The 23,970-nt window shown below is 38.4% G+C and overlaps 2 protein-coding genes across 2 annotated transcripts; both read left to right on the top strand.

Annotated features, from left to right (window-relative positions):
• The first annotated feature begins 1,678 nt into the window (after positions 1-1,678).
• LOC102699760 (PLASMODESMATA CALLOSE-BINDING PROTEIN 3) lies at positions 1,679-4,614 on the top strand. Its single transcript, XM_006650139.3, has 4 exons — positions 1,679-2,005; positions 2,165-2,398; positions 2,606-2,639; positions 3,786-4,614. Exons 1-4 carry the CDS (start codon positions 1,933-1,935, stop codon positions 4,000-4,002), a joined length of 558 nt encoding a protein of 185 aa, XP_006650202.2. The 5' UTR covers positions 1,679-1,932; the 3' UTR covers positions 4,003-4,614.
• A 10,537-nt stretch (positions 4,615-15,151) lies between these two features.
• Positions 15,152-20,987, top strand: LOC102720509 (erlin-2-B). Its single transcript, XM_040521542.1, has 9 exons — positions 15,152-15,437; positions 18,072-18,174; positions 18,254-18,321; positions 18,536-18,595; positions 18,849-19,007; positions 19,150-19,296; positions 20,147-20,361; positions 20,452-20,560; positions 20,640-20,987. Exons 1-9 carry the CDS (start codon positions 15,267-15,269, stop codon positions 20,718-20,720), a joined length of 1,113 nt encoding a protein of 370 aa, XP_040377476.1. The 5' UTR covers positions 15,152-15,266; the 3' UTR covers positions 20,721-20,987.
• Positions 20,988-23,970: the final 2,983 nt, after the last annotated feature.

The raw sequence follows: 23,970 nt of genomic DNA, 5'->3' as shown, positions 1-23,970 counted from the left end.
AAAAGAATAGGTCCCGAGTAGTGGAATCTCGCATGGCATGTACGTGTTGTTCATGCTGGCGAGATGTGACGTAAGACTCGTTTGCCGTGGCTATCAGCGAAGTATGCGATATTGTGATTAGTTTACTTGTATGGTAATTAGCTTTACTTTCAACTAAGTGATTGGCTGGGTGTAATCTTATCTCTATATATAAATGAAAACTAGGCAACAGCCGCAGGGAGGCTAGCTAGTGTGCCAACCAAAACTATCTGTGCAGTTCTATTCTTGTGTGCGTATGTGCGCCACTGGTGTGTCAACCAAAACTATTCGTCCGCCACCACCCGCGCCCCAAGCCTCCAGATGTGCATGCAAAAGCGATCGATCGCATCCAGCTTCGGTGGCTGCACGCACATCGTTGACCGGCCGGCTCTCACCGTCGTCGTCGATGTAGCTAGCGCAAATGATTGCCTCCGGGAGCGGGGCCGCGAACCACGGAAAGGACGACAGCTCAAAGCCGCTCGTACGACGGCAGAGACGCCCCCGACGTGAGCCGCCTGGACAGGCCGCTGCACACCGCCGTCGCCCACCGGCCGCTGCTCAATCGCCCCTGCTCGCCCGGCTCCGCCACAAGCCGCCGCCACCTTGGCCGTTGTCGCCGGCGTCCGGCTCCGCCGCCAGCCCGCCCGACCGCCGCCTCCAGTGTGCCACCACTCCCGCCCCAACCAGGGTGAGAAGAGGACGAGGAAGAGAGAGAGATGAGAGCACGGGAGAGAAGTGAAAATGAAAAGAAGAAAAGAGAAAAAAAACTGACATGTGGGACTTATCGTATGCCAACTCAGCAAAACCACTCAAAGATTGTGTCAATACTGCCTAGAGATCTTTTTTGAACGGTTTATGCAAGTTTAGGTGAACACATTTCTGGTTTTGCGGTTAAGGGACTTGAAACAAACTCGATGTTAAGTTGAGGGACCTTAAGTAGACTTTTTCCTTTTATGTAAGGTAGCTCCTGTGCTGGAGTGCGTATCTTCCCTTGTTTGGGCTGGGGTGCACTGAATAAGCCCAGTCTCGTCTGACTGGGTGGCCCATTGGGACTTGGTAGCAGAAATTTTGGGATAATTGTATATGAGCGTACGTGCTGTATTGTAATTTGTAGAGAATATTTGAGATGATCTATATATTTGCAAGCCACTGCCTCTTATCTTTTCACATTCTCTTATGTTTATTGGCTAAATTTTGAAATTTTAAAGGTAAGTATGGAACTGATTTTAGGGTTTTTTATTTTAGTTTATTTTCAATATTTATTTTTTATTGTTATAATAAAACATGTATGTTAAAGTTTTATTCACTAATTATTTTTAAATTGTTAATAACCCGTTTAACTTATTAAGGCAAAAATTGACCACCTCGGCTAGAAAAAGGAGAATCTCAAAAGGAAAAAAAGAAAAAAAGAAAAAGGTGGAGATCGAAACGGAGAGGAAGGTGAGATGCAGGCACGGTGCATGTGATGGTTCCGACCCGACCGTTGAACTGAGCAGTGAGCACACAAGAAACAAACAAGCATTAGTAAAAACACCACAAGCCCTGTCAGAACGACGAGATCGAACGAACACGCAGCCTGCACTCAGCTTCTCCCTGTCTTTTTCTACGTACCCGGCCGCCAGCACGCACCACCGAGCGGAGACGGAGTGGAGCGGAAGTACAGTGTAGGGAGCTCAGCTCAGACGCCTACATTTCCGGTGGGTCAGTGGGTGGTTGCGGGTGCTGCCGTGCGGCCCTCGAGCGCATTACACCAGCTACGCAGCCTACGCTACGGTACACAGCACGCACGCAAACCCGCGCGCGACTCCATCCAACCAACTGAACCACCGCCCTCTCCTTCCCTCCCTCCCACGGTGAGGTGGTGCGGTGACCGTCATCTTGCTTCTTCGCCGAGTGCTCATTCGACCAGCGGTGATGGAATCGGCGGCGGCGGCGGCGGTTCTGGTGGCGGCGGTGCTCCTCCTCTCCTCCACGCTCGCAGCTTCAGGTGCTTAATTCGCCTCGCTCTACAGCTCGTTCTCTCTCTCTCTCTCTCTTCTTATGTTTGTTGTAGAGAACGCATCTCTGTTCTTGAGATTATTGCTCCTACCTATCCTACTTTCTAAAGAAACTGAAGAATTCTCTTATTTTGAATGATGTGTGGCAGATTTCTGCGTGTGCCGGTCGGACCAGCCGACGGCGGTGCTGCAGAAGGCGATCGACTACTCGTGCGGGCAGGGCGCGGACTGCACGTCCATCCTCTCCAGCGGCGGCTGCTACAACCCCAACACCGTCGCCGCCCACTGCTCCTGGGCCGCCAACAGCTACTTCCAGAAGTTCAGGGCCTCCGGCGCCACCTGCGACTTCGACGGCGCCGCCACCCTCTCCTCCTCCGACCCCAGTGCGTCCTCCCCTCCTTTCTTCATCTTCCTTCCATTAATTCTGCGCGTCTCGACGACTCCCAAGTTGAAAAGATTTTTTCTTTAGCAATCAAGCTATATTCTGAATTTTTCAGTGTATTGTGAAATTTGATAAGTATTCTGAGAGAGAGTTGGTTCAATCAGTTTATCGTCTTGTTCATGTCTCTCATGTTGCTCTCTTCTTGCAGGTTTTTCAGGATGCACTTTCCCTTCCAGTGCCAGGTAACGTGATGATTTATTGTACCATTTTAGTTTGCAAATTAGCTAGCACGGAATACAGTCAGTTATTCTGAAAAAAAAAATAGTCAAATGTAGTACACCTGCTGAATCAGCAGTTTGACAACTGTTTATTGATCATGGTCCACCGACAACAGTAAACTAATAGCGAGATGCAACATTTATTAACTCGGTCGATTAGTCTAGATCAACTTGATGTGATAACCCAACCTCACACTAATTACCACAAAGATTTACTGTCAAGTTTGTTGCCATGTCTGCCTGGACTGAAGTGATGATGTAAACTCTTTCTTTGCCTTGAAGAATCTGGCCTCCTTTCTATTTTCCTTTTCTCGACCGATTTGAAACGCAGAGCTAGCACGCTTTCTCTATGTTAAACTATTGGGCAACTCTACGGTCTACCACTAAAAAAAATAGTATTTTTTATTTTATTAATTACTTGATTAGCAGTATTTTGTAATTTTATTTCTTTATGTAATAAATATCACAATAAAAAGGATAATATTACCCTTTTAAATTTCTACGACACCTAATATTGTTGGTAGTATAATTTAATCACAGTCGTCCGATAAAAATAGATCAACGGAATAGATTAAATTATACTACCAGTAAAATACACCGGAGTTAGCCCTAAACTATTATAAACATAGACTTTCTACACAGCCCAGCTTTTATCCAACCGATCTGAAATACCTGACAATGCGTCTCCTACTTTTATCATAATTAGTCACAGAAAGTAGAGAAACGGTATTATTTTGCTGGAGGATGATTACTGTTTTGGTCTTAACAAAAAGGTTAGACACCCTCTCTCGGATGTGCGTCATGTTTGAAGGAAGCAAAAAGGACACAACTGACAGAACGATGAGCCGGATCAGCATTAGAAATGTACTCCAACTTTGCACTTGTAATAATGAAATGTCAGGCTTTCTTCCAAAGTATAATTCTTTCCAGTCTTGGCCAGCTGAATTCAGATTTTTTTTTCACTTGATTAGCATGTTAACAAATCGTGTCATCAGCAGTTTCTTTGACTGAATTATGTCCCCTTGACTGCATTCTCTTCTTCAGTGTACCTCGAAACAGGAGCATATGATCTGAATTCTCAAGTTCTTCGTTCCCCTGTGTTCATTGCAGTGCTGCTGGGACAACTGGCACTACGACGACGACCGGCACCTTCAGCCCTGGAGTCGGCACCGGCACCGTCACCGGCACCAATGGCACCACCGGGATGGGGAGTACCCTAAGCCCGCCGGGCACCGGCAACTTCGACGGCGCGGCGGCCGGCTTGCTCCCGAGGGCTGACCTGGCAATCTTCCTCGCCGTCCTCTTCTCGTTCTTGGCATTGCCATGAAGTGATCTCTGCTAGTCCTTGCCATGGTAGAAGAAACACAGCAGTAGATCAAACTCCTGTATTATTATTTTTTAACTGTTTTTCAGTATATATAGTTGTCTGATCTACCAAAAGGGGAAAAAAGTATTTGCAAAGTTTGATTGGTTGGAGAGAATCCAAATTCCATCTGCCCACTAGCACTAGGGATTGCATTGCTGCTGCTGTTCTTGTTGCTTAGTGTTGTGGGATGATGGTGTGATGGTATAACTTTTTGGTACTACCTTTCTGTGGTTCATACAGGCTAGCTGCTGGTGCATGGTTTGGTTGGTAGGATGGCAGTCTCTTGTATTTCTTGTTGTTGTTTTTTTTAATAATTTTCTGCTGATGGTTGGTAGCTTCCTTTTTTACAAAGTCTTTGCAAATCTAGAGGAAGATATACCTGCTGGCTTTAAATTACGATTTTTGTTTTCTTTATGGGAGAGAGAACTTTGATTTAGGATTGGTAGTATGAAGATGATGTTGGAACGATCTTGGGTCCCTATCAGGGTGTGATGCTTTTATTCTTGTATCGTGGACGGTGGTGAATGCTTGTCTGTGCCAATTATATTCCCAACAAAATCATGCACATGATCTGCAGCTGTTGTTGGTGGGAACCTTTCATGTGCTAATGTGGGGTGGTCAAGCAACCAGTATAAGAGCGCATACAAAAGTGCTTATAATTTGATGATGTGAAGAAAAGAGAGGAAATGGGAGAGAAAAGCCGTTATCATGCATGATAATGGTTTAGAGTCGACTTTTATCATTTATTAAAGAAAATATTTTTGCATGAGAGTGGATAAAAAGGAAGCTAGTGTATTAAAAAATATTTTGTTGCATTAATGAAGAAACCATATCTGACTCTACCTTTGTACGTATCATTATAAAATAGGTTCTTATTGCTGACGTACATCAGATAAGAGTCGATAATAGGCTCTACCTTTAAACATGCCTTAGGCCGCGTTCATCTGAGTGGAGATAAGTTAACTTACCTTGGCGTGGAAAACATAGTACTAGTACTAGATTAGTACATGATTAATTAATTATTAATTATTAAAAAGATATAAAATAAATTAATATGATTTTTTAAAACAACTTTTCTATAAATTTTTTTAAAAAATACATCATTTAGCAGTTTGAAAAACACGTGTGGAAAATATAGGTGATAAGTTATCTTAGAGGGAGGGACGAATGCGGCCCTAATTGGTTTCCTTGCCCTATCGTTTTATTGGTCATAATTAGAACTCCAAGAGCTTTAATTGGCAGCTTGACACCAGAGTTGAGCAGAGTGACAGAACACGGTGACAGGAATATTTCTATCAGCTTTCATATCCTTGACTATATTCCTCATCGGTTGGTTATTTAATGACTTGGTAGTAACTAATTAGCGCTCTAGCTAGCCCTTGACAAGTTTTTACATGCCTGGTGGTTTTTTTTCGAACTATGGTACCCTGTATTACACTACACTAGTGAACCAACAGCTAGTATCCGCTCTATATTACTAAAATACCTTCTAATAGTATGAGGTACTGTATCTGTCCTAAAAATATTAGGTTTACTTAGATTTATTTACGTATGTATGAATGTACGTGTGTCTAGATATATTAACACGCAAATAAATATAGACAAGACTAGTAAGTCTTATAATGTTACTAGTCTTATAATGTGTAGAACGGTGGGAATAACATTTCTAGATTATTTATAATAGACTAAGATGTAAATAAAAGACTATATTATCCCCATAATAAATGATATGTTAATGAGAGTGAGAGGGTAGCTGAGGATAAAATGAAAACAATTTTAGAATGAGAAGTGATAGATGCAATACGTGATATTGTATTAGTATTAGGAATAATTATATTTTCGTACCAGATTTAATTCTTAGAAATAAAGTTGCTTTTTATTATTGACTTTGAGAGGGTACTGTGATTAAGTGAGAGAGAGAATTCATTAGAAAACATTTCTAAGGACTTGGACCCCACCAGCCACATGATACAGTATGGGTCCTCTGATCATCCGCCGCCGGCCGTGGCCGTGGCCGTGGCCGTGGGCATTTAGCGGCGAGTAACGTAGCCGGTGGGCGCCGAAAAGGCCTGGGCGATTTGTCTCGATTTAGCGGTGCCGATTTGGTAGTGTGGCACATCACAGCTCTAGTGTTTCGCTGTCCTCTCTCGGTTTGCCTTTTTTGTCATGTGGATGATGAGGGTGAGTAGATGTAGATGATGGTATTGGCAAGAAGTTGTATCATGCTCTGCTCGTATTATTGGAGCCTACCATCTCGCACGTTACTAATCTCCTTAAGAGTAATATAATGTTCCTTAAAAATAAAAATTTGTAGTTCTGTTGTTCCAAAAAAAAAACTGTAGTTGAAATAGTGTCAAATTTGATGGTGAAAATCATTTCAGTGACGATGTTGCTGTGAGAGAAAAAGTTGGCACGTTAGACAACAGCAGTAAAATTTACATTACCTACATTATTAACTTAAACAAAGTGTGACTATTAGGTCATTTCCAGTATATGGTTTTATCGTGTTGTTTTCGTTAGCGCTATGGCCCTTTTTGGCACCGAGGATAAGTTATTCAACTTATCTCGTTTTTTACGCACATGCTTTCCAAACTACTAATAGTTCAGAAAATGTGCACGTGGAATACGAGGAGAGTTAGATATCTTATCATGCTGCCGAACGCAACCATAGTCTAGTTAACTATGTCCACCAAGATTCGTCCCCCATAAGACTCAGCTCATCTCTCCATAATTTTTTTGCCACATCATTATTTTTGCTTATACGATATATCATTAATGAGATTGAAGCCCAGATAAAACCGTACTTAGACTGACTTACTGCGTCACTTAGAGCAGGTACAATAGCAAGCTACAAGCTGACTGTAAGCATATTTTAAGAAAATAAGAGAGGAGAGAGAAGGGCAACGGGCTACTAATTTGTAGTCAGCTGCAACACGGACTCCAAGACACATGTGTGTATGACAGGTGGGACTGGATATTAGTTGTGCAGTTTATGCTATTGTATGAATTGGCTATTAAGTTGACTATAGACAAGTTAGAGCCACGATTAGTAAATGTTTACTGTAGCATCACATTCGCTAATCATGGACTAATTAGGCTCAATAGATTCGTCTTGCGAAATAGTCCAGAGTATGGGGTGGGTTTTATTAATAGTCCATATTTAATACTTTTAATTAATGTCCAAATATTCAATGTGATAGGTACTTAAAAAAGTTAGGTGTATCCAAACACCCTGTTAGGGCTAGCCCATATCAGCTTACTACCACTTGATCAGTTACGCAGCTCAGTTTTGTCTGAGAGGCCAATAGGCACCAAGGTGCATGGTCCCCTGCAAGTTTCATTCTTTCATCGGCTTCTGGTCCGCTGGCTTTTTCTATGCTTCATAGTCCAGCCACTGTGGAGGGCACTGCTCATTATTTTTCCAATGGCATTAGGGGATACACTCAAAAAACCGTTACAGCAAGCACAATAATCCTAAGCAAAAACTATGATCAGATCGAAGAGCTGGCGCTTGATTTGTCGCCGGCGCCAACACTAGCTCCTATGCAAAATGACGGATACGGGGGTGACACAGAACCAATAGAAAATACTCCCTCTGTCTTTTTCGACATCGTTGACTTTTTATCATGTTGGATCATTTGTCTTATTTATAAAATTATAAAATTATTAATTATTTTATTATGATTTGATTTATTACTAAATTAACTTTAAGTATGATTTATAATTTTGTATACGTGGACAAAATTTTTAAATAAGACGAAAAAATCAAAAAGTTAATGGTGTCAAAAAAACAGAGAGAGTATTAGTGAGTAACTAGTCATGTGAATTTTTTGAGTAAAATAAAAGGTCAAACGTGTATAAAAAAAACCATACGTGCAGATAGCATTATTGCTTGCCTTTTGCGCTGAGCAGAGTAATCGAAAGGCAGACACTCCCTCACATTTTAATAGATGGCATCGGTAGATTTTTTATTATTTGTCTTATTAAAAAAGCTAGTGTAATTATTATTTACTTTGTTTTGATTTGATTTAGTTTTGAATATTAATTATAGCTTAGATTTTTGCATATTTGCATATTTTTTAATAAGATAAATGATCAGTGTGATAAAAAAAGCTAACCACGTCGACGAAGGTTAAAATTCGGAGGAGATACATAGCCAAACACGCCGCCTGACGAGTCATCGGATATAATGTCGGTGGCGGCGCCTAACAGATTGGTAATCAGTGGATCGATATATTGGGACGAAGCTGCCTAGCCTGTTCGATCGGTGTTGTTTAGTCGCTAATCATAAGGTGCTAATTACTAATCCGTTGTCCCATTCGCATGCTACCTAATCTCGACCGGCGCCCTATCATTCATAGGAGTTGGGGTGCTTTAACACATCCATTGGTGCATCGAAGTACCCCTTTTTTTTTTTCTTGGATCGCTTGCATTGCATTGCGTTGGTGCCATGTGCATATGTACTACTGGCATGTATATTTGGCCTGCGTGCATGTTAATTTGTGGGGTTCAAAACGTACCGTTGATGCAAAATTAATTGGAGAGCAACATACTGGAAGTAGCTAGAGGGAGGCGATCGATGTAGTTCTTCATTGGGCCAATTCCCGTATGTCCTATAATTTCCTCCAATCCCTTCTGTATCTTTGAGATTTGCTTGATCTTTTTTATACCTCTAAGTTTTTGTTTAGATCCCTTACATGTCTATTCGTTAGTTGACCGTTAATTATTATAAAAATGACTTTAGTATCCCTAGTATATTGCTAAAAGCTAAAAATGTTCGATATGTAAATTATTTGGGTTGTGAATAACAATAAACCATAAATCACTAAATATTTTTTAAAAAATAAAGCATAATTTCATTAACAATTTAAAAATATTTATTATAAAAAATCAAGCTTCTCATCAAATTTGAATATTACTTTTTCAACGAATATGCAATGAAAAAAATCATTCTGAAAAATAAAGGGGATGAAATTATTTCATCACAAACTAAAAAAACATATTTAAAATTAATGTGTGGATTTAATCGTATATTTTTAAAAAATATATTTTTAAATAAGTGTTATTTTTTAAGTTTAGCATTAAATGCTTATATCCCTTTTATTTTAGTATAAGTTAGTAGGTAGCACATATGTATAAGAGGGGTAATATAGTCATTTTAAAAATATTTAACGGTCAACTAATGGTCAACTAACGAAAATGATATAGAGGGAATCAAAATAAAAACTCAGGGGTATATAAGAGATGAGGTAAAATTCAGAGGTACGTAAAGGATTGAGCAAATTTCCAGGGGCATGTAAGAAATTTTTACTTCTTTATTTCATATGTGGAAGGATAATGTGGATATTTTTCATTACATATGCACTCTTTTAAACATTTGAGTTGGAAATGGATTATGTGCTTAGAGCAGACCAGAGTAAAACAAAAGGTCTAGGCCAATGGTTGAAAAAAAAAAAACAAACAAACCCGGTGCCCTTCGTTGTTCGGTTTGCCCCCGAGCTGTCTGCATGTGATACGTAGATAATAACTTTCTTTATATCGTAAAACTGTTCTTATCTATATTTATATATTAATCAATTATATAATTTATAAACGTATCTAGGTTTATTAACATCTGTACCGCTAGAAATTTTTATGTTACAGAGATGCAGCTTCACCCGGCTTAAGTTTCAGCAACCATATTGGTGGTGGTGGAGCCGTGGATCGGACCTAGAACCTCCCGTCCGGTTCTTTTTTACTGTGTTGTTGACCCCTTCCAATTGCTTTTTTAAATAAACGTGGTTCCTCTTTTTGTCATTGTTCAGAAACTTAATAATGCGTGTAATCGATTTTTTTAATGAAATGAATGCTGTTAATTTGTAAAAGCGATTAGATTGTCGCAACAAGTAATTGTCCAGGATACCAGGGTTGAAAGGGGTTAAAGAAAAGAAAAATAGAAATAGGAGGAACTCCAGCTTGTGTAAACGAAAAGACCAAAAAAGAAAAAAGAAAGATAATCAAGCCAGGTGGCCCAGGCCTCGAAATGCAAATGCAACGGACCAAACGAAAATCGAACCATCTCGGAAGGATCTTGTTTCATTTGGGCTTTAGCCCCAGCAATGAGGGTTTCGAAGAGAAAATGGATATTTGTATCTAGTGGGCTAGCCCACAAGTTCAGAGCATGAATACACCAACATGGTACTTTCAGATAATCAGATCGTTGGATTCATTCTGTCAGGAAATAGTGTTAGTGGCTTATGGCCAGTTAGGCCGTGTGTAGTTCCTAAAAACTTTTCACAAAAACATCACATCAAATTTTTGGATATTTAAATGAAGCATTAAATATACATGAACATTAAAACCAATAACACAGTTATAGGAGAAATCGTAAAAATTTTTCACAAAAACATCACATCAAATTTTTAGATCTCCAAATGAAGCATTAAATATACATGAACATTAAAATCAATAAGTAAGACGAATCTTTTGAGCCTAATTAGTACATGATTATCCATAAATGCTACAGTAACCAATATGTGCTAATGATGAATTAATTAGACTCAAAAGATTCATCTCGTGGTTTCAAGACGGAATCTAAAATTTGTTTTGTAATTAGACAACGTTTAATACTTTAAATGTGTGTCCAAAATTCGATGTGATGTTTTTGCAAACCGAACAAGATCTTAGTGTGGCACACTACATATTTTTCCTTCAAAAGTCCTGTGAATTTTAATCAACTATAAAGGATCATAATGCAGATTCTAAAATGTTAATAATAAAATTTTATATTAAAAATATATTTTATAACATCCATGTTTGAAAATTCAATTCAAAAGAAAATTAGTTTTGTTAAAGAATTAAGGAACTTGTCACAAATTGCGATGTAACTCTCAGTTTTAGGTCATGGGCTAGTATTTACTGGCATATCATATTTTGTCTTGTTGTACTTTTATGTCTCACCTTTATCTTTCACAAAGCATTGTTTATTGAGCATCTCCAATAAACTCTTCAAATGACTCTTCAAACCAAAATTTGACAATGCTAGCTAAAAAATTCACTCAACCTATCTCTCCATCCGATTGGCCGAATGCACCTTGGTTTGGCAAGTGGGTTATCCGTGGATCACACCATCGTTTCTTTTCCTCTATCTCTATTTTCTATCCACCCTTTGTCTCTCTTTTCTCTGTGAATAGCAATGACAAGTGACAAGTGAGATAGGGAGCGACGATGGTATAATTGGGTCCATGTTTTGGGTCCACGCCTATCACTGGTCAAGGTTTAGCTAGAGGCAGCGACGGATCTGCCATTGGGACTAGGTGGTCTCTAGCCCCCACTAATGGTTCTAATATCGTGGAAACCCCCCTAAGCCTCCACTAAATTTTCTGCCATAGCTTTATAGAAAGAGTAGCTAAAGTTCTTTTTAAAAGCTGAAGAAGAAAGATTCAGCCTCCACTCATACATTCTTCTAGATCTGCCCCTGGCTTAAGGCTAGGGGAGATGAGGGGCGATGGCGTCGATGAGAAGCAAGGAGACAAGGAGGTGGTGTCGCTAGGTCCATCCGTCACCAGGACCGTGTCTGTCATTAGTCAAGGTCAAGCTAGAGGTAGGGAGGATATTGGGAGGGGGACAACAATGGCGATGTCGGTTCTGCCCAATCAAGCTTCCACCCATATCACTACCTCACATCTCACCGATATTCCCTTCTACTGCTTTGCTCTTCTGACATTGTTTTCTAGCGATGGGTAGTGTAGAATTGGACGGAGGATGGAGGTAGTGGTTGGTTAGGGAGTAAGTTCAATGAGAGGTGAAGAGGAGTGAGAGACTGACATATGAGTCCCACAGACTCGTAATGAAAATCGTACTTGGATAGGCGGTTGGAGCACATATAAAATATGAATAGGGTTTTTTTTTTGCTAACTTGCCAAATAAGTAATTGGAGAGTGAAAATTTAGACAGCCTGTTAGAGATGCTCAAACACTTTGACTATGCACAGTCAGGAATCACCTATGGAGAGATTTGACCAACCCTATTATGAGAGTATTAGATATGACATACCGTACAATTATGTAAACAGACACCGGGAACACCCGTATATATAATATAATACGGAAGGTAGCTTAGTATATGTGTGTCCAACTATGAGGATAGAAGGTATTCTGCTTTTGGTATGAACATGACTATCCTGTCCTATACAAACTTGGCTGGATTATTGACTATTACCCACTTCGTGGGCTTAAACCAATATAAACCTCAATATATCATGTTTTCTCTCTATATGCATATTTGCGAATACACATGGTGCCAAACGACCCTATGTCCTCTCGATACCAGGATCTCAATACTCAACACTCATAATATGAAACAAAAGATCATCTAAAAATATTGTAGCTTAAGAAAATTTTGAATAATCATCATTCTCGTTTTCTCTGAAGATAAAATGCAGTGTCACAAGCTTGGACTTTTCACACACTACACTAGCGCACCATCGTCATCGTGAAATTTATTTTCTTTCACCTCTATGGTGGCTACCATTAACGGTAAGCACGGTTATTACGTTGAAAAGTAGAAAACCAATACTAAATTTTCAATAACTTAAATTTCCTTTGGACTTGAAAGGGTTGCCGGGTACTTGCTGTTTTTGCACCGAACGGTAAGCCTAGATGGACACGTGCGAGCACACTAACATGTTCAAACTTTGAAGCCCACATGTCCTTATCCTGGACTTGGGTGTTTTTTCTTTTGAAGAAATATACATTTTTCCGCAAGGTTTTGCATACTCATTTTGAAGGGCTAACAGGGGTGATTGTTTTGCTTTTTAAGTAAAAAAATCTTGCAAATAAAAATTAATTTATGAATAAAAAATTTTATATATGTATTTTAAGCAATATAAAAGTAAAGTCTGTAAAATAAACTAAGATTAAAAACTCTAAAATTAACTTCGAATTTAAGGTTAAATTTTAGCCTATAAGTATAAATAAGAATGAAAAGATGAGGATGAATGCAAATACAAAGCACCAGCACCATCGCTTGGAGCACCTACCCTTCGTCTTTTTTTCGTTTATGTTTATTCTTATAAGCTAAAATTTAAATTTTTAACATTAAAATTAGATGATTTTGAGTTTTTTCATCGAAGTTTAGTTTCTAATATTGACTTTTAGATCGCTAAGATACGTATATAAAAATTTTATTAACAAATTATTTTTTGTTTGGAAAAGCCAAACAATAATCCATATACTCCTATATGGTCCGGTAGCGCGCCAAACCCATAGGCACCGCTACAACATGCATATGGCCACAGCGATCAAGCATGCATCAGAAATTAGATGCATTAAAAAGTTCGCTGATCAAACAGCATAATATTTGTTGCTGGTCTCTACACAATCATGCCAAAAAAATTGTTAGTGGTGTCCACGTATATAGCCATCAGAGTCGTCTACAGGAATTTAGGGCCATAAATTTTGAAAAGAAACATATGTGCAACATAAATAAGACAAATTTTAACTCAATTATATAACTTCAACTTGTGTTATTTCGTACTCCCTCCATTTTATATATTATATCATTTGACTTTTGGATCTATGTTCGACCGTTTATCTTATTCAAAAAATTTTATCCAAATATATAAAATTTAAGTCACACTTAAAGTTCATATAATAATAAAAAATATTAATAATTATATAATTTTTTGAATAAGACAAATGGTTAAACATAAATCTAAAAATCAATGATGTTCTGTAAAAGAAATGGAGTACGATATTTAGTAATATACTGTTGTTTACTGAGTAGTACGATATTTAGTAATATACTGTTGTTTACTGAGCAGTAAGTACTAAGGCCCTGTTTCTTTCAGCTTAAGATTATTATAATCTAGATTATTGAGTCAAATTATTATAAGCTAGATTGTTATAATTTGTAGTAGAATAAACTGTAAGTTATTAGAGGTTTGTAAGTCTAAAGAGGGAGTAGGGTGGTATGGTGGGTATTTTTTCACTCAGCTAGAAAAAGCTCACCTAAATGAGCTTATCAGATTATAATAAACTATTTTAATAAATTATCTTTTTCTTTCAGCTTACTCCTAATAATCTGGATTATAATAATCCTAAGCTGAAAGAAACATGGCCTAACACTACTATTTTACAATTTGACTCAACTTACAAATTGCCAATTTAGGTTGCCAAGCTAACTCCTGACAATGATGGGCCTAAATCCTGGGAAGAAAATTATGTAAGATCTCTGTCCTTCGTAGTCTGGAAATACCTCACTTCTCGATTGCCAGTGTCTAGCACCCATCTTATACCTTTAGCTCAAGTGCCCAAAATTTTCTCTTCTGGTTGTAGCCTCAGCTCTAAGATTCACGTGGACGCGTGACCATAGATAAGTGAAATCTTTGTAGACGTGGGAATGACAGATGCCATATACAATTTTCTTCATGAATCCTGATATCCATATGCCATGTTCTTCCATTTTTCAAAATAATAACAGCTCCTAAAAATTAAGTTCAAAACCCAAAACAACCAAAAGCATTTGGTGCTAAACTTTCGTTTTTTTTTCCATTTAAGATCGACAGCCTAACTTTAGGTTTATATTAAAGGTATAAATGAAACAAATTATTGAATAATTTATAGGTAAAGCCTTTATATGTGCTCTTAGTGTCGCGCTCTAGAATCAAATCAAAGACTGAAAATTTAACTACTATGTACAAACTTAAAATTAATTTTATATTTAAAATTTTAAATTCAAATTTTAGCTTACAAAACTAAAACAGGAAGAACATTAAGTTGAGGGGTTGTTTAGTTTGCAAAATTTTTTTGCAAAAACATCACATCAAAACTTTAAACACACATTTAAAGTACTAAACTTAATCTAATTATAAATAATTTCAGATTCCATTTGGAAACCGCTAGACGAAACTTTTGAGTCTAATTAATCCGTCATTAGCACATGTTGGTTGTTGTAGCACTTATGGCTAATCACGTCCTAATTAGACTTAAAAGATTGATCTCGCTATTTTTTTCATAACTGTGTAATTAATTTTAATATTTATATATATTTAATGATTTATTTAGATGTCCAAATATTCGATATGAATTTTTGGGACCTAAACAGCACCTGAGTCTTTGGCAGTGAAGCCTGGGCAGGAGGAGACCTTGGCAGGGAAGCAGCGCAGAAGCTGCCGTGTAGACGGAGGAGGGTGGATTCTTCTTCTTCCTTCCCCAAACCGCTCTCTCCTTCCCCCGTTCCCGGCCATGTCAGACGGCAGCGTCGACTCGCCGTCGGTCCACCGCGCCGCGCCGCCGATCTCGCCGTCCCCGTCGCTGTCGCAGCACCAGACGCCGCGGGGCCGCCAGCCGCCCCCGCCCGGCGCTGACCCCGTCGCATTCGGCGTCGTCGCCTTCGTCGCCATCTGCTTCTTGCTGGTGACCTCTCCTCCCCGCTCCTCCCCCCGCCCCCACCCTCTCCTTCTCTTGCTATCGTAACTCTCATCGGCCGCGGATAGATGGATGCGTTGCTTGCCTAACCGGCGGATCGGTGGGTGTCGTGGTGCTTTGTCTGTCCCGCGTGCGTGCTCGATCCCCTGCCGTGGGGAAGTTGTGGATGAATACATGGTAGGGTAGGCTCTTGCTTGTTGGCTTATTGGGGTTTTAGGTTTGCTACACTGCCAATTCATTGGCTAATTATGAGGTGATGCCTGCGTCTGTTAATTTGGTATATTTATTACTTGTTACGTACCACATGCCCTAATTGTATCTTATGAATGCTCTCTCCTGGCAACAAATATGTCAAAATATTAAGTTAGTTAATGCTACCATGTTAGCAGAACAACAAATTCTGTTTCGCCTTCAACAGATTTTTATAGGCCCTGCTACGGTATTCTCATACTGTTATTTGGAACTACTGACTATAGGGTCCTATCTATTGAACATCTGAACCTTGCATCATCTTCTGTTAAGCATAGCATATTTCTCTATTCTTTCATGGGAAACTGTTATTTTTACTCCTCTATCCCATTGTGATCTTCCTCCTGTAGGTGGCACAACTTGCTCCATTTTACCATTTTATCTGTTGTGACAACTAAATTATTAGTAGCGGGCTTATGAACCAAAGATAAAAATAAAGGCCCATCAGCTACTAACATTGACGCTGCTGAACCATCCTGTTTCCATGTACATATCTAAGAATTTTATTTTCTATCCATTTTCAAATGCTTTATGAAAATATAGATTCAACGATTCATAGATTGCAGTGCATTAAGCCTATTCTAGCAAGCAAAGAACTTCTCTCAATATGTAGACATTTTTTGGTTTAGCATCCTACATCTGGACGATTGTTATGAAATTTAACCAACCATGTCAGGCAAATATTGTAAAAATAAAGACATTCTTTCACTATGTTGTTGTTAATTACAATTGGCCCAATTTTCCTATAAAATAATAAATAGTCACAAGTGTAAGTAATGATGGTCCTATGGTTAAATTGCACATAAGAATTAATGTAATTCAACATAATAATGTTTTTACTGTAGTTTAAAATTGTCACAAAACGGTTCTGAATTATAAATGCTGACATTATAAAGTATAAGAAAAAAACATGGTAAACGAGATCAACTCTCTTTACCTTAATTTTTCATACAAACAAGGGCAAATAGTCAATAGAATAAGGTTCAGACGTTCCTTTTTTTTGGTGAAAGGAAAAGATGGGGTTAGTATGTAATAACAAGGAATTATTAAGTAAGTGGCTGGCTTGGATTTATGAACAGTTTGATTTGATAGGATGAACAAAGAACCCTATCATTTGTTGAGCAGATAAAACACATATACGAACTTGCCATTCTATTCATCCATTTACTCAAGAGTCAAGATGTGTCATTTCACAATGTGCACCACTCTAGTTGTCCATTTACTTGGGATGTATCATTTTACAAAATGTGCTAATTGACGAAATCGGCATGTACTTATTGCTACATTCCCATTTCTAATGGACAAAACTTGTTGAATAGTTGTTCTTGTACCATGCCAATTAATAGAAGTAGTACGCTGATTTCTGCATCAACATTTCATGGTTTTGATGCGTCTTTAGTCTTTAGCCAATTGATAAATATTATGAAATGAAGGGAATTTTGCGACTTAAACACTATTCGGTCCTATAGCGGAAATAAAAAGGGACAATATTAAGATCAAATGTGTACGGCAGACCTTAGTAGAGAAGAATATGAAGATGATTTGGGGCCATAGCTTTTGGTCTACTAGTAAGTTACCCGTGCTTTGCAATAGGACACTAAGTTATAATACGCTATTGATTGCTTATGGCTCCATTGGGAATTGACCCAATGGATAGATCAAGAAAAAACAAAGTTTTTGTTTGTTCTGATTTTCTTGTGAACGTGGTGGACTGTGTGTGGGGAAGCAGTTGATTTTTTTTTTCAATTTTATTGTGGTCATTCAGATTTTCGACTTTCTTATGGTGGGAGCGCAAATTTTCGGTTTTGTCGGGGTGAGAACTACATGCGAGGGGAAAGGGAGGATTGACGACTGTGCTTTTTAGAGTAGTAAGATAGATGAAACTATGTTACATGTGATTTTGTTACCTCCAACTATTAAGAGAAGAGATGATGAGGGGAACATGTCAATTTTAGTTAGCATTCCTTTTTTCCTGTTGGATATAGTGGAGTTTGAAACAATTCTTCACTACCCAAATACCATACTTGCGATTGACATCAATAAAACACCTTAAAATAATCGCAATTATGACCTTTTACTAATTTTCCAAACAGTTACTTTTGGTTGATAATGTTAATTTCATTTATATGATTGCTTGGTTGGGTGATTTGTGTTGCCCACATAGGAAATTAATTAGTCCTAGTGCTCACTGTCCTAATTAGTTATAACTAGTCCTAGTGCTCACTATGTCCTAAGTATATTGGTTGATGTAGCAACCCAGAAAAACCAGATCTTAGAAAAAAGCTCTATCTGCACATTGGATATGTTATCTCTAGTATGATCAATACTGTTAAACTCTTTTGTTGATTAGCTCTTCAATTGGTACATTTGCAGATTTCATTTTCGGCACCATCAAGCATTCTACATCAAGTTCCTGAAGGACATGTTGGGGTATACTGGAGAGGAGGTGCTCTTTTGGAAACAATCACTCCACCAGGTGTCTGTCTAATTGCTTTTTTCCTTTCTCCCCTTCTTTGTTTGAATCTCTCTTCACTAATTTGAAACTCTGCTACTAGGTTTTCATCTGAAGCTGCCTTGGATAACCCAATTTGAGCCAATACAGGTTACACTTCAAACAGACCAGGCAAGTGGATCTACCTTTCCACCTTCGTTTTGTGCGGATATGTTTCCGCCAAATTTTTAGAGTAGTTCATATATAAATTGTTGTATCTATTTCTTTGGATTGCTGCTTATTTAGAATGTGAACTGCCCAGTTCAAAGGTTAAGTCATTGTTATATTATATTAGATTAGCTTTTGGTTGATATGTAATCATAACTCATGCCTCGTTCTAAACCAGGTCAGAGATATTCCTTGTGGAACAAAAGGTGGTGTCATGATCAGCTTTGATAAGATTGAGGTATAAGAATACTCTGATTTTTTACCGATGTTGTAAAAACTTGAATTGTAAACCACACACTAGCAACAGGTGCTCCAACCTATGACCATATGATAATCAGTTAGGTCACATCGTTGAAACGATAGACTGTACATTGGCTAATAGGTAATTTAATGAATACTGGTCACCATTTTAGAACATTATCTGTTACAGTTCTGATTTCTGAAATTGATTTCCCTCTATTTGAGCTGCTGAGTTAATTGTTTGCTTTCAGGTTGTTAACCGCCTCCGCAAAGAGTTTGTGCACGAAACCCTACTCAATTATGGTGTGCATTATGACAAGACATGGATCTATGACAAAATCCATCATGAGATAAACCAGTTCTGTAGTGCCCACAGTTTGCAGCAAGTTTACATTGACATGTTTGATCAGGTTAGTGAATGGTTCTGCTTTTTTCCTTTTTTGTATAGAGTTTTAGTGAATGGTTCTGCTTTTTTCCTTTTTTGTATTGAGTTTTCCAACATCTGGGGCCTTATACCTGTGTTACTGGCCCATCTTTTTACCAAAATTCTAGATTGATGAAACAATGAAAGAAGCTATTCAAAGAGACTGTACACGCTATGCTCCTGGAATTGAGATCATCAGTGTTCGTGTTACAAAGCCGAACATACCTGGTACTATTAGGAGAAATTTTGAACTTATGGAGGAGGAGCGTACAAAGGTATACACTTCATGTGGTCAAATCATATGCTTTATGTGCCTTTTACATTTCTGGCCAGTTTATACTGCAGTATTGCAGTGAGCACTTTGTACAGATGTACATACAGATTTAACGGTAGAAGGCACATAACTTGGGATGCTGTGTCTTAGAATACATACACTTTGCAATTAGGGTTTTTCAATAGGAAGAAATGGTATTGAAGGAAACCTGAAAATTGAACAAATTGCTTTAATTGGTCATGGTGCATGTGCAATTGGGCAGTTAAAATTAAATCGAATTGTCGCATAAATGAAGGTTGCTAGCTTCAGAAGCTGATTCCTGAAATCTTTTTTTAAAATAAATAAATAAAAGGGACTGGACATGCACATACCATGTAGCATTTCTCAATATTCAACTTTTGGTCCTTATCTCATGCTTTGTAATGTTAAGTGACGTTTCATGAAATCATAGAGCTTTCTGCAAATCATGATAGTCATATATTTAATACAGGTAGCAATGCAGTAGACATTAGTGAGTTTGAGGGTTCAAACACATCTGTAGGATAAAAATACATACCACATACTTGCAGAAAACACTATATTTTTTTGGGGTCCGCCTAGTGATCAATTGTTTGTAAATTTTAATTCTATCTATCAAATCCGGTCACTGATGTTAGATGATAGTCTAAAGGCGTGCACGCAAGTCAAAAGGCCAATACACGCTCTCCCCTCAGCCCCATACATTGCACGCATGTTTGACAGAAAAATAAAAAATCAAACTTTTGATCAATAGCAAAAGTGATTTTTTTTGTATCTCAACCTTTGACTTGAGTACATGTATTCTGTAATTTTATGTTATCTTCTGTCCATAGGCGTTGATTGCCATTGAGAAGCAAAAGGTTGCAGAGAAGGAAGCTGAAACACAGAAGAAGATCGCACTATCTGAAGCAGAGAAGAATGCACAGGTGAGCAAGATCCTCATGGAGCAGAAGCTCATGGAAAAGGACAGCTCCAAAAGGCAGCAACAGATTGATAATGAGATGTTCCTTGCCCGAGAGAAAGCTCTTACAGATGCAAACTATTATAGGCATGGCTAACATTATCCTTAAAATTCTCTGCTTGTCCTCGCTCACCCACAATTCATATCATCTGACCGTGCTTTGTCTTCCCCATCTAGGATCACGAGGGAAGCAGAGGCCAACAGGCTGAAACTTACACCTGAGTATCTTGAGCTGAGGTTCATTGAATCGATTGCCAATAACTCAAAGATATTCTTTGGTGAAAAGGTATCACACGGATGCTTTCACATTTTCTTCTGAGCAATTCCTGTGGTCTGGTACTGATCTGTAGTCAATTCCTGTGCAGATTCCAAACATGATCATGGATCAAAGGATGCTTAGGAATTACCTTGACACTACATCAACCCAGGACCATTTAGAAATATAGCAGTTGTCTTATGTGAATTGCAAAGAACATTGGCTCTTTTTCTGATCCCAGATGAAAATTAGGATTCCTGCGAATCTGATCAGTATATGGTTAAGCTGAAAGAGTAGACATTAGGGCCACTTTAAGACGGATAATAGTTAGTCTCTTGTATTAGCATAGCTGGAGGCTGGAGTAATATTTGGATTCGTTTTTCATCTGGAACTGGAAGGAAAATGTAGTGCTCTAAGCCTCTAATGCAAGTATAAAACAAGCGCGAGCTAGACTGCAGACCTGATGGATATGAGCGCTGCATTCTATTTCGACGTTCAGAAAAGGTTCTTTGAGTAAATGTGATCGATGCAACCGCCCAAGTCTGGACCTGTTCGTTTTTACAATTACTTTGGAGGAGGTTTTTTTTTGTCGTCCAGCTTGACATTTGACTTTTAGACCAACTAAAATAACACGTGTTTTTGGCTTCTAATAGCATTTCCAAGATGTGCCTAAAATTCCAAAAATCTTGGATTGGGAGCATCGAAGAAAATCTAAAGTCTGCTCTCCAAGATTGTCCCCATATTTATTCTAACAACTTCGAAATTTGCTACTGCTACATCATCATCGCTGGTGGCACTTCTCAGCTAAGGGGCTGTTTAGTTCTCAAAATTTTTTCCCAAAAACATTAACATCGAATTTTTAGACATCTAAATAAAGCATTAAATATATATAAATATTAAAATTAATTTTTGAACATCTAAATAAAGCATTAAATATATATAAATATTAAAATTAATTACACAATTATGGAGAAAATAGTGAGACGAATCTTTTGAGTCTAATTAGGACATGATTAGCCGTAGCAAGCCATAAGTGCTACAGTAACCAACATGTGCTAATGACAAATTAATTAGACTCAAAAGATTCGTCTCGCGATTTCCAGGTAAAATCTAAAATTTATTTGCCCAGTGTAGTTATGCCAGATAGTAACTACTAGATTCTTTGCCATTTCGAAACTCAGGTGGTCATCTTTTTTTCTTTTTAATGAAAAAGGCAGATAAGAATATTTTTAAAAAAAACTAATTTATGATTAAAACTTTTATATACGTGTACGTAACAATTTAAAAGCCAAGACTTAAAAAAATAATCTATGATGAAAAAACGTTAAAATTAACTCTAAATTTATGGTAAAGGAATAAATTTTAACCTGTAAGCATAAGAAAAAGAGAAGTGTCATATTGGCTTGAGAAAACAACGTCAAAACTGCTCTTGCTGTGTACTTGAATGAAACACACGGGGACAGATTAGACAATCAAGTTTGTGATCCTCTTGCTAATTATATGAACACGTTTTATCTGAAACCTCACTCTTTCAGCTATCAGTACTGCCACAATGCCAGAAGCTACTTAACGGGGACAGGAGGGTAGGTCCGAGGACGACAAGGAGAAGGTCGCGACTATAGTTGACCAACAGGCCTCCCCATAGTTAAAATAAAAAAAATAAAAAAAAAGGGACCGGCCCAGCAGTTAAACCAGAAAAAACCGGAACCAACAACTTTGATGGTTCGGTTTCACTCAAAGACTAGTCTTGCAATCGAACCGGTAAAAAAACAATGAACCAACCAGTTTTTAAGTGAACCACATGGTATTTTAGAATCAAACTGGTTTTCTAATTTGTCATATGACATTATTTGTAACATCGCGAGTTTTTCCTAGTAAAAGAAATCAAAATCTAAAAAGGAACTAAAGAAATCGTATTGTTAAGTCAAAGAGTTAATTAAGCAATTTAATTAATTCGTCCTAAAGACCGTGAATACGCTTTGTCGTGTCGAAATCGATTAACATGATGCATAGTTGAAATTTTAGAGAAAATGAATTAAAGTTTTGACGAATAAAAGTTCTTCAAAGTTTAATTAAAATCAGCAACCATCCTTTTCATTTTCCCTTTAGCTTTAGGGTTTTTTTTCTTTCTGTGGGCTGAAGGCGCATTTCACGGGCCCGGGGCCTAGCCTAGGCCGGCCAGCTGTTGCCCCCTCCTCCTTGCAGGCGTGGTCGAGTCCTCCCTTGTCCTTGCAATCTCCCCTTCTCTTCCCCTCCTTTCCTTTACCGGCCCGTACGTTTCCTTTTTTCCACATGGGCCTTATGAGTTGAGTTTCTTTTTATCTCTAACCTTCCTTTCGTATAGGGGATGGTTGCATTTTTCAGTTAGGATTCCTAATCTATCCCATATAAAAGAAGCCCTAGCCACCCCTCTCCTCATGTGCCACCCTTCCCTCTCTCCTAGCGCCACCACAAGCTCTAGCCACCACCAGCTGCCGCTACTGCCGTTGGTCGATCGCTGCCATCGCTAGCCAAGCTCTCCCGCCGCGTTGCACCACCTAGCCACAACCCTAGCTGAGCCATCGCACTGCCGTGCCACCGCCTCCTTGCGTTGTCGCCGTGTGAACCCCACTTTCACAGAACGTTGCCGCTAACCCTAGAGCGTGTTGTTAACAGGTCACCATATTTGCAGTGCGAAGTCCTGGTTCCGTATGCGCAAATTGGTTATTCGTTAAGTTGTTTAGTGAGTTGTTAATCCCCGTCACTTTTCCTATCGTGGTTTTGCCGTTTGTTTTACGACTCATGTTTCAGTTTGGTTTCGCTATGCGAATCTATGATTCATGCACATTTATGTTCTGTGGCGTGAACCCGTGTTCCGTTCGGGTTCCAATTCTATCTTGCTCAAGATGTTAATGTGTTGTCGTGCGAATCAATATTCGTACGGGAGTCGTTAATGAGTCTATTGTTTGTTAGGGTAAGGTTATGTTTTCCAATTGGTTTTACTGTTTCGTTCGGATTGTCGTTAAAAAGTTGTTAATTTGTTTTCAGGCTTAGCGAAGAAAAAAACTTCTAAAATTCATAACTAATTAATCTGTAATCCGTTTAAGCCCATTCAAAACGTAGTGGATCAATAACTTTGTCAAGAATCCGTTAAAAATAGTTTTTTTCCTATTTTTTGTACCATTTTGAGTGTTTTTAATTGATTGCTTTAGATTTTAGCGAAACCCAAGGTTCGGTCTACCGCTAGGTGGTAACCAAGCCGTTCTAGAGTCGCAAGGCAAGTCACATTGCAAATCCTTAAGCATGTTGACTGTCACACCAAGAATTTACTCCAATTTCTGAACAATACCATGCATTGAATCTTGATCTAGGACCATCCCGAGTATACACTATGATAATTTAGTACAAATTCATCGTCTTAATTAAGTAAATAAACAAAGTCTTAATAATGCAGCGGAAAA

This window comes from Oryza brachyantha, chromosome 3 (genome assembly GCF_000231095.2).
Source record: "Oryza brachyantha chromosome 3, ObraRS2, whole genome shotgun sequence".
In the NCBI taxonomy this organism is placed as follows: domain Eukaryota; kingdom Viridiplantae; phylum Streptophyta; class Magnoliopsida; order Poales; family Poaceae; genus Oryza; species Oryza brachyantha.
The sequence above is the reverse complement of the archived record's forward strand: the minus strand, read 5'-3'. Positions and strand labels throughout refer to the sequence as shown.

Bases quoted from the DNA above. Each gene is read 5' to 3' on its own strand.
- LOC102699760 (XM_006650139.3), top strand. From the start codon at position 1,933: ATGGAATCGGCGGCGGCGGCGGCGGTTCTGGTGGCGGCGGTGCTCCTC. The intron at 2,399-2,605 runs GTGCGTCCTCCC...CTCTTCTTGCAG, and splicing joins CCTCTCCTCCTCCGACCCCA to GTTTTTCAGGATGCACTTTC. The intron at 2,640-3,785 runs GTAACGTGATGA...TGTTCATTGCAG, and splicing joins ACTTTCCCTTCCAGTGCCAG to TGCTGCTGGGACAACTGGCA.
- LOC102720509 (XM_040521542.1), top strand. From the start codon at position 15,267: ATGTCAGACGGCAGCGTCGACTCGCCGTCGGTCCACCGCGCCGCGCCG. The intron at 18,322-18,535 runs GCAAGTGGATCT...GTTCTAAACCAG, and splicing joins TTACACTTCAAACAGACCAG to GTCAGAGATATTCCTTGTGG. The intron at 20,362-20,451 runs GCATGGCTAACA...TTCCCCATCTAG, and splicing joins ACAGATGCAAACTATTATAG to GATCACGAGGGAAGCAGAGG.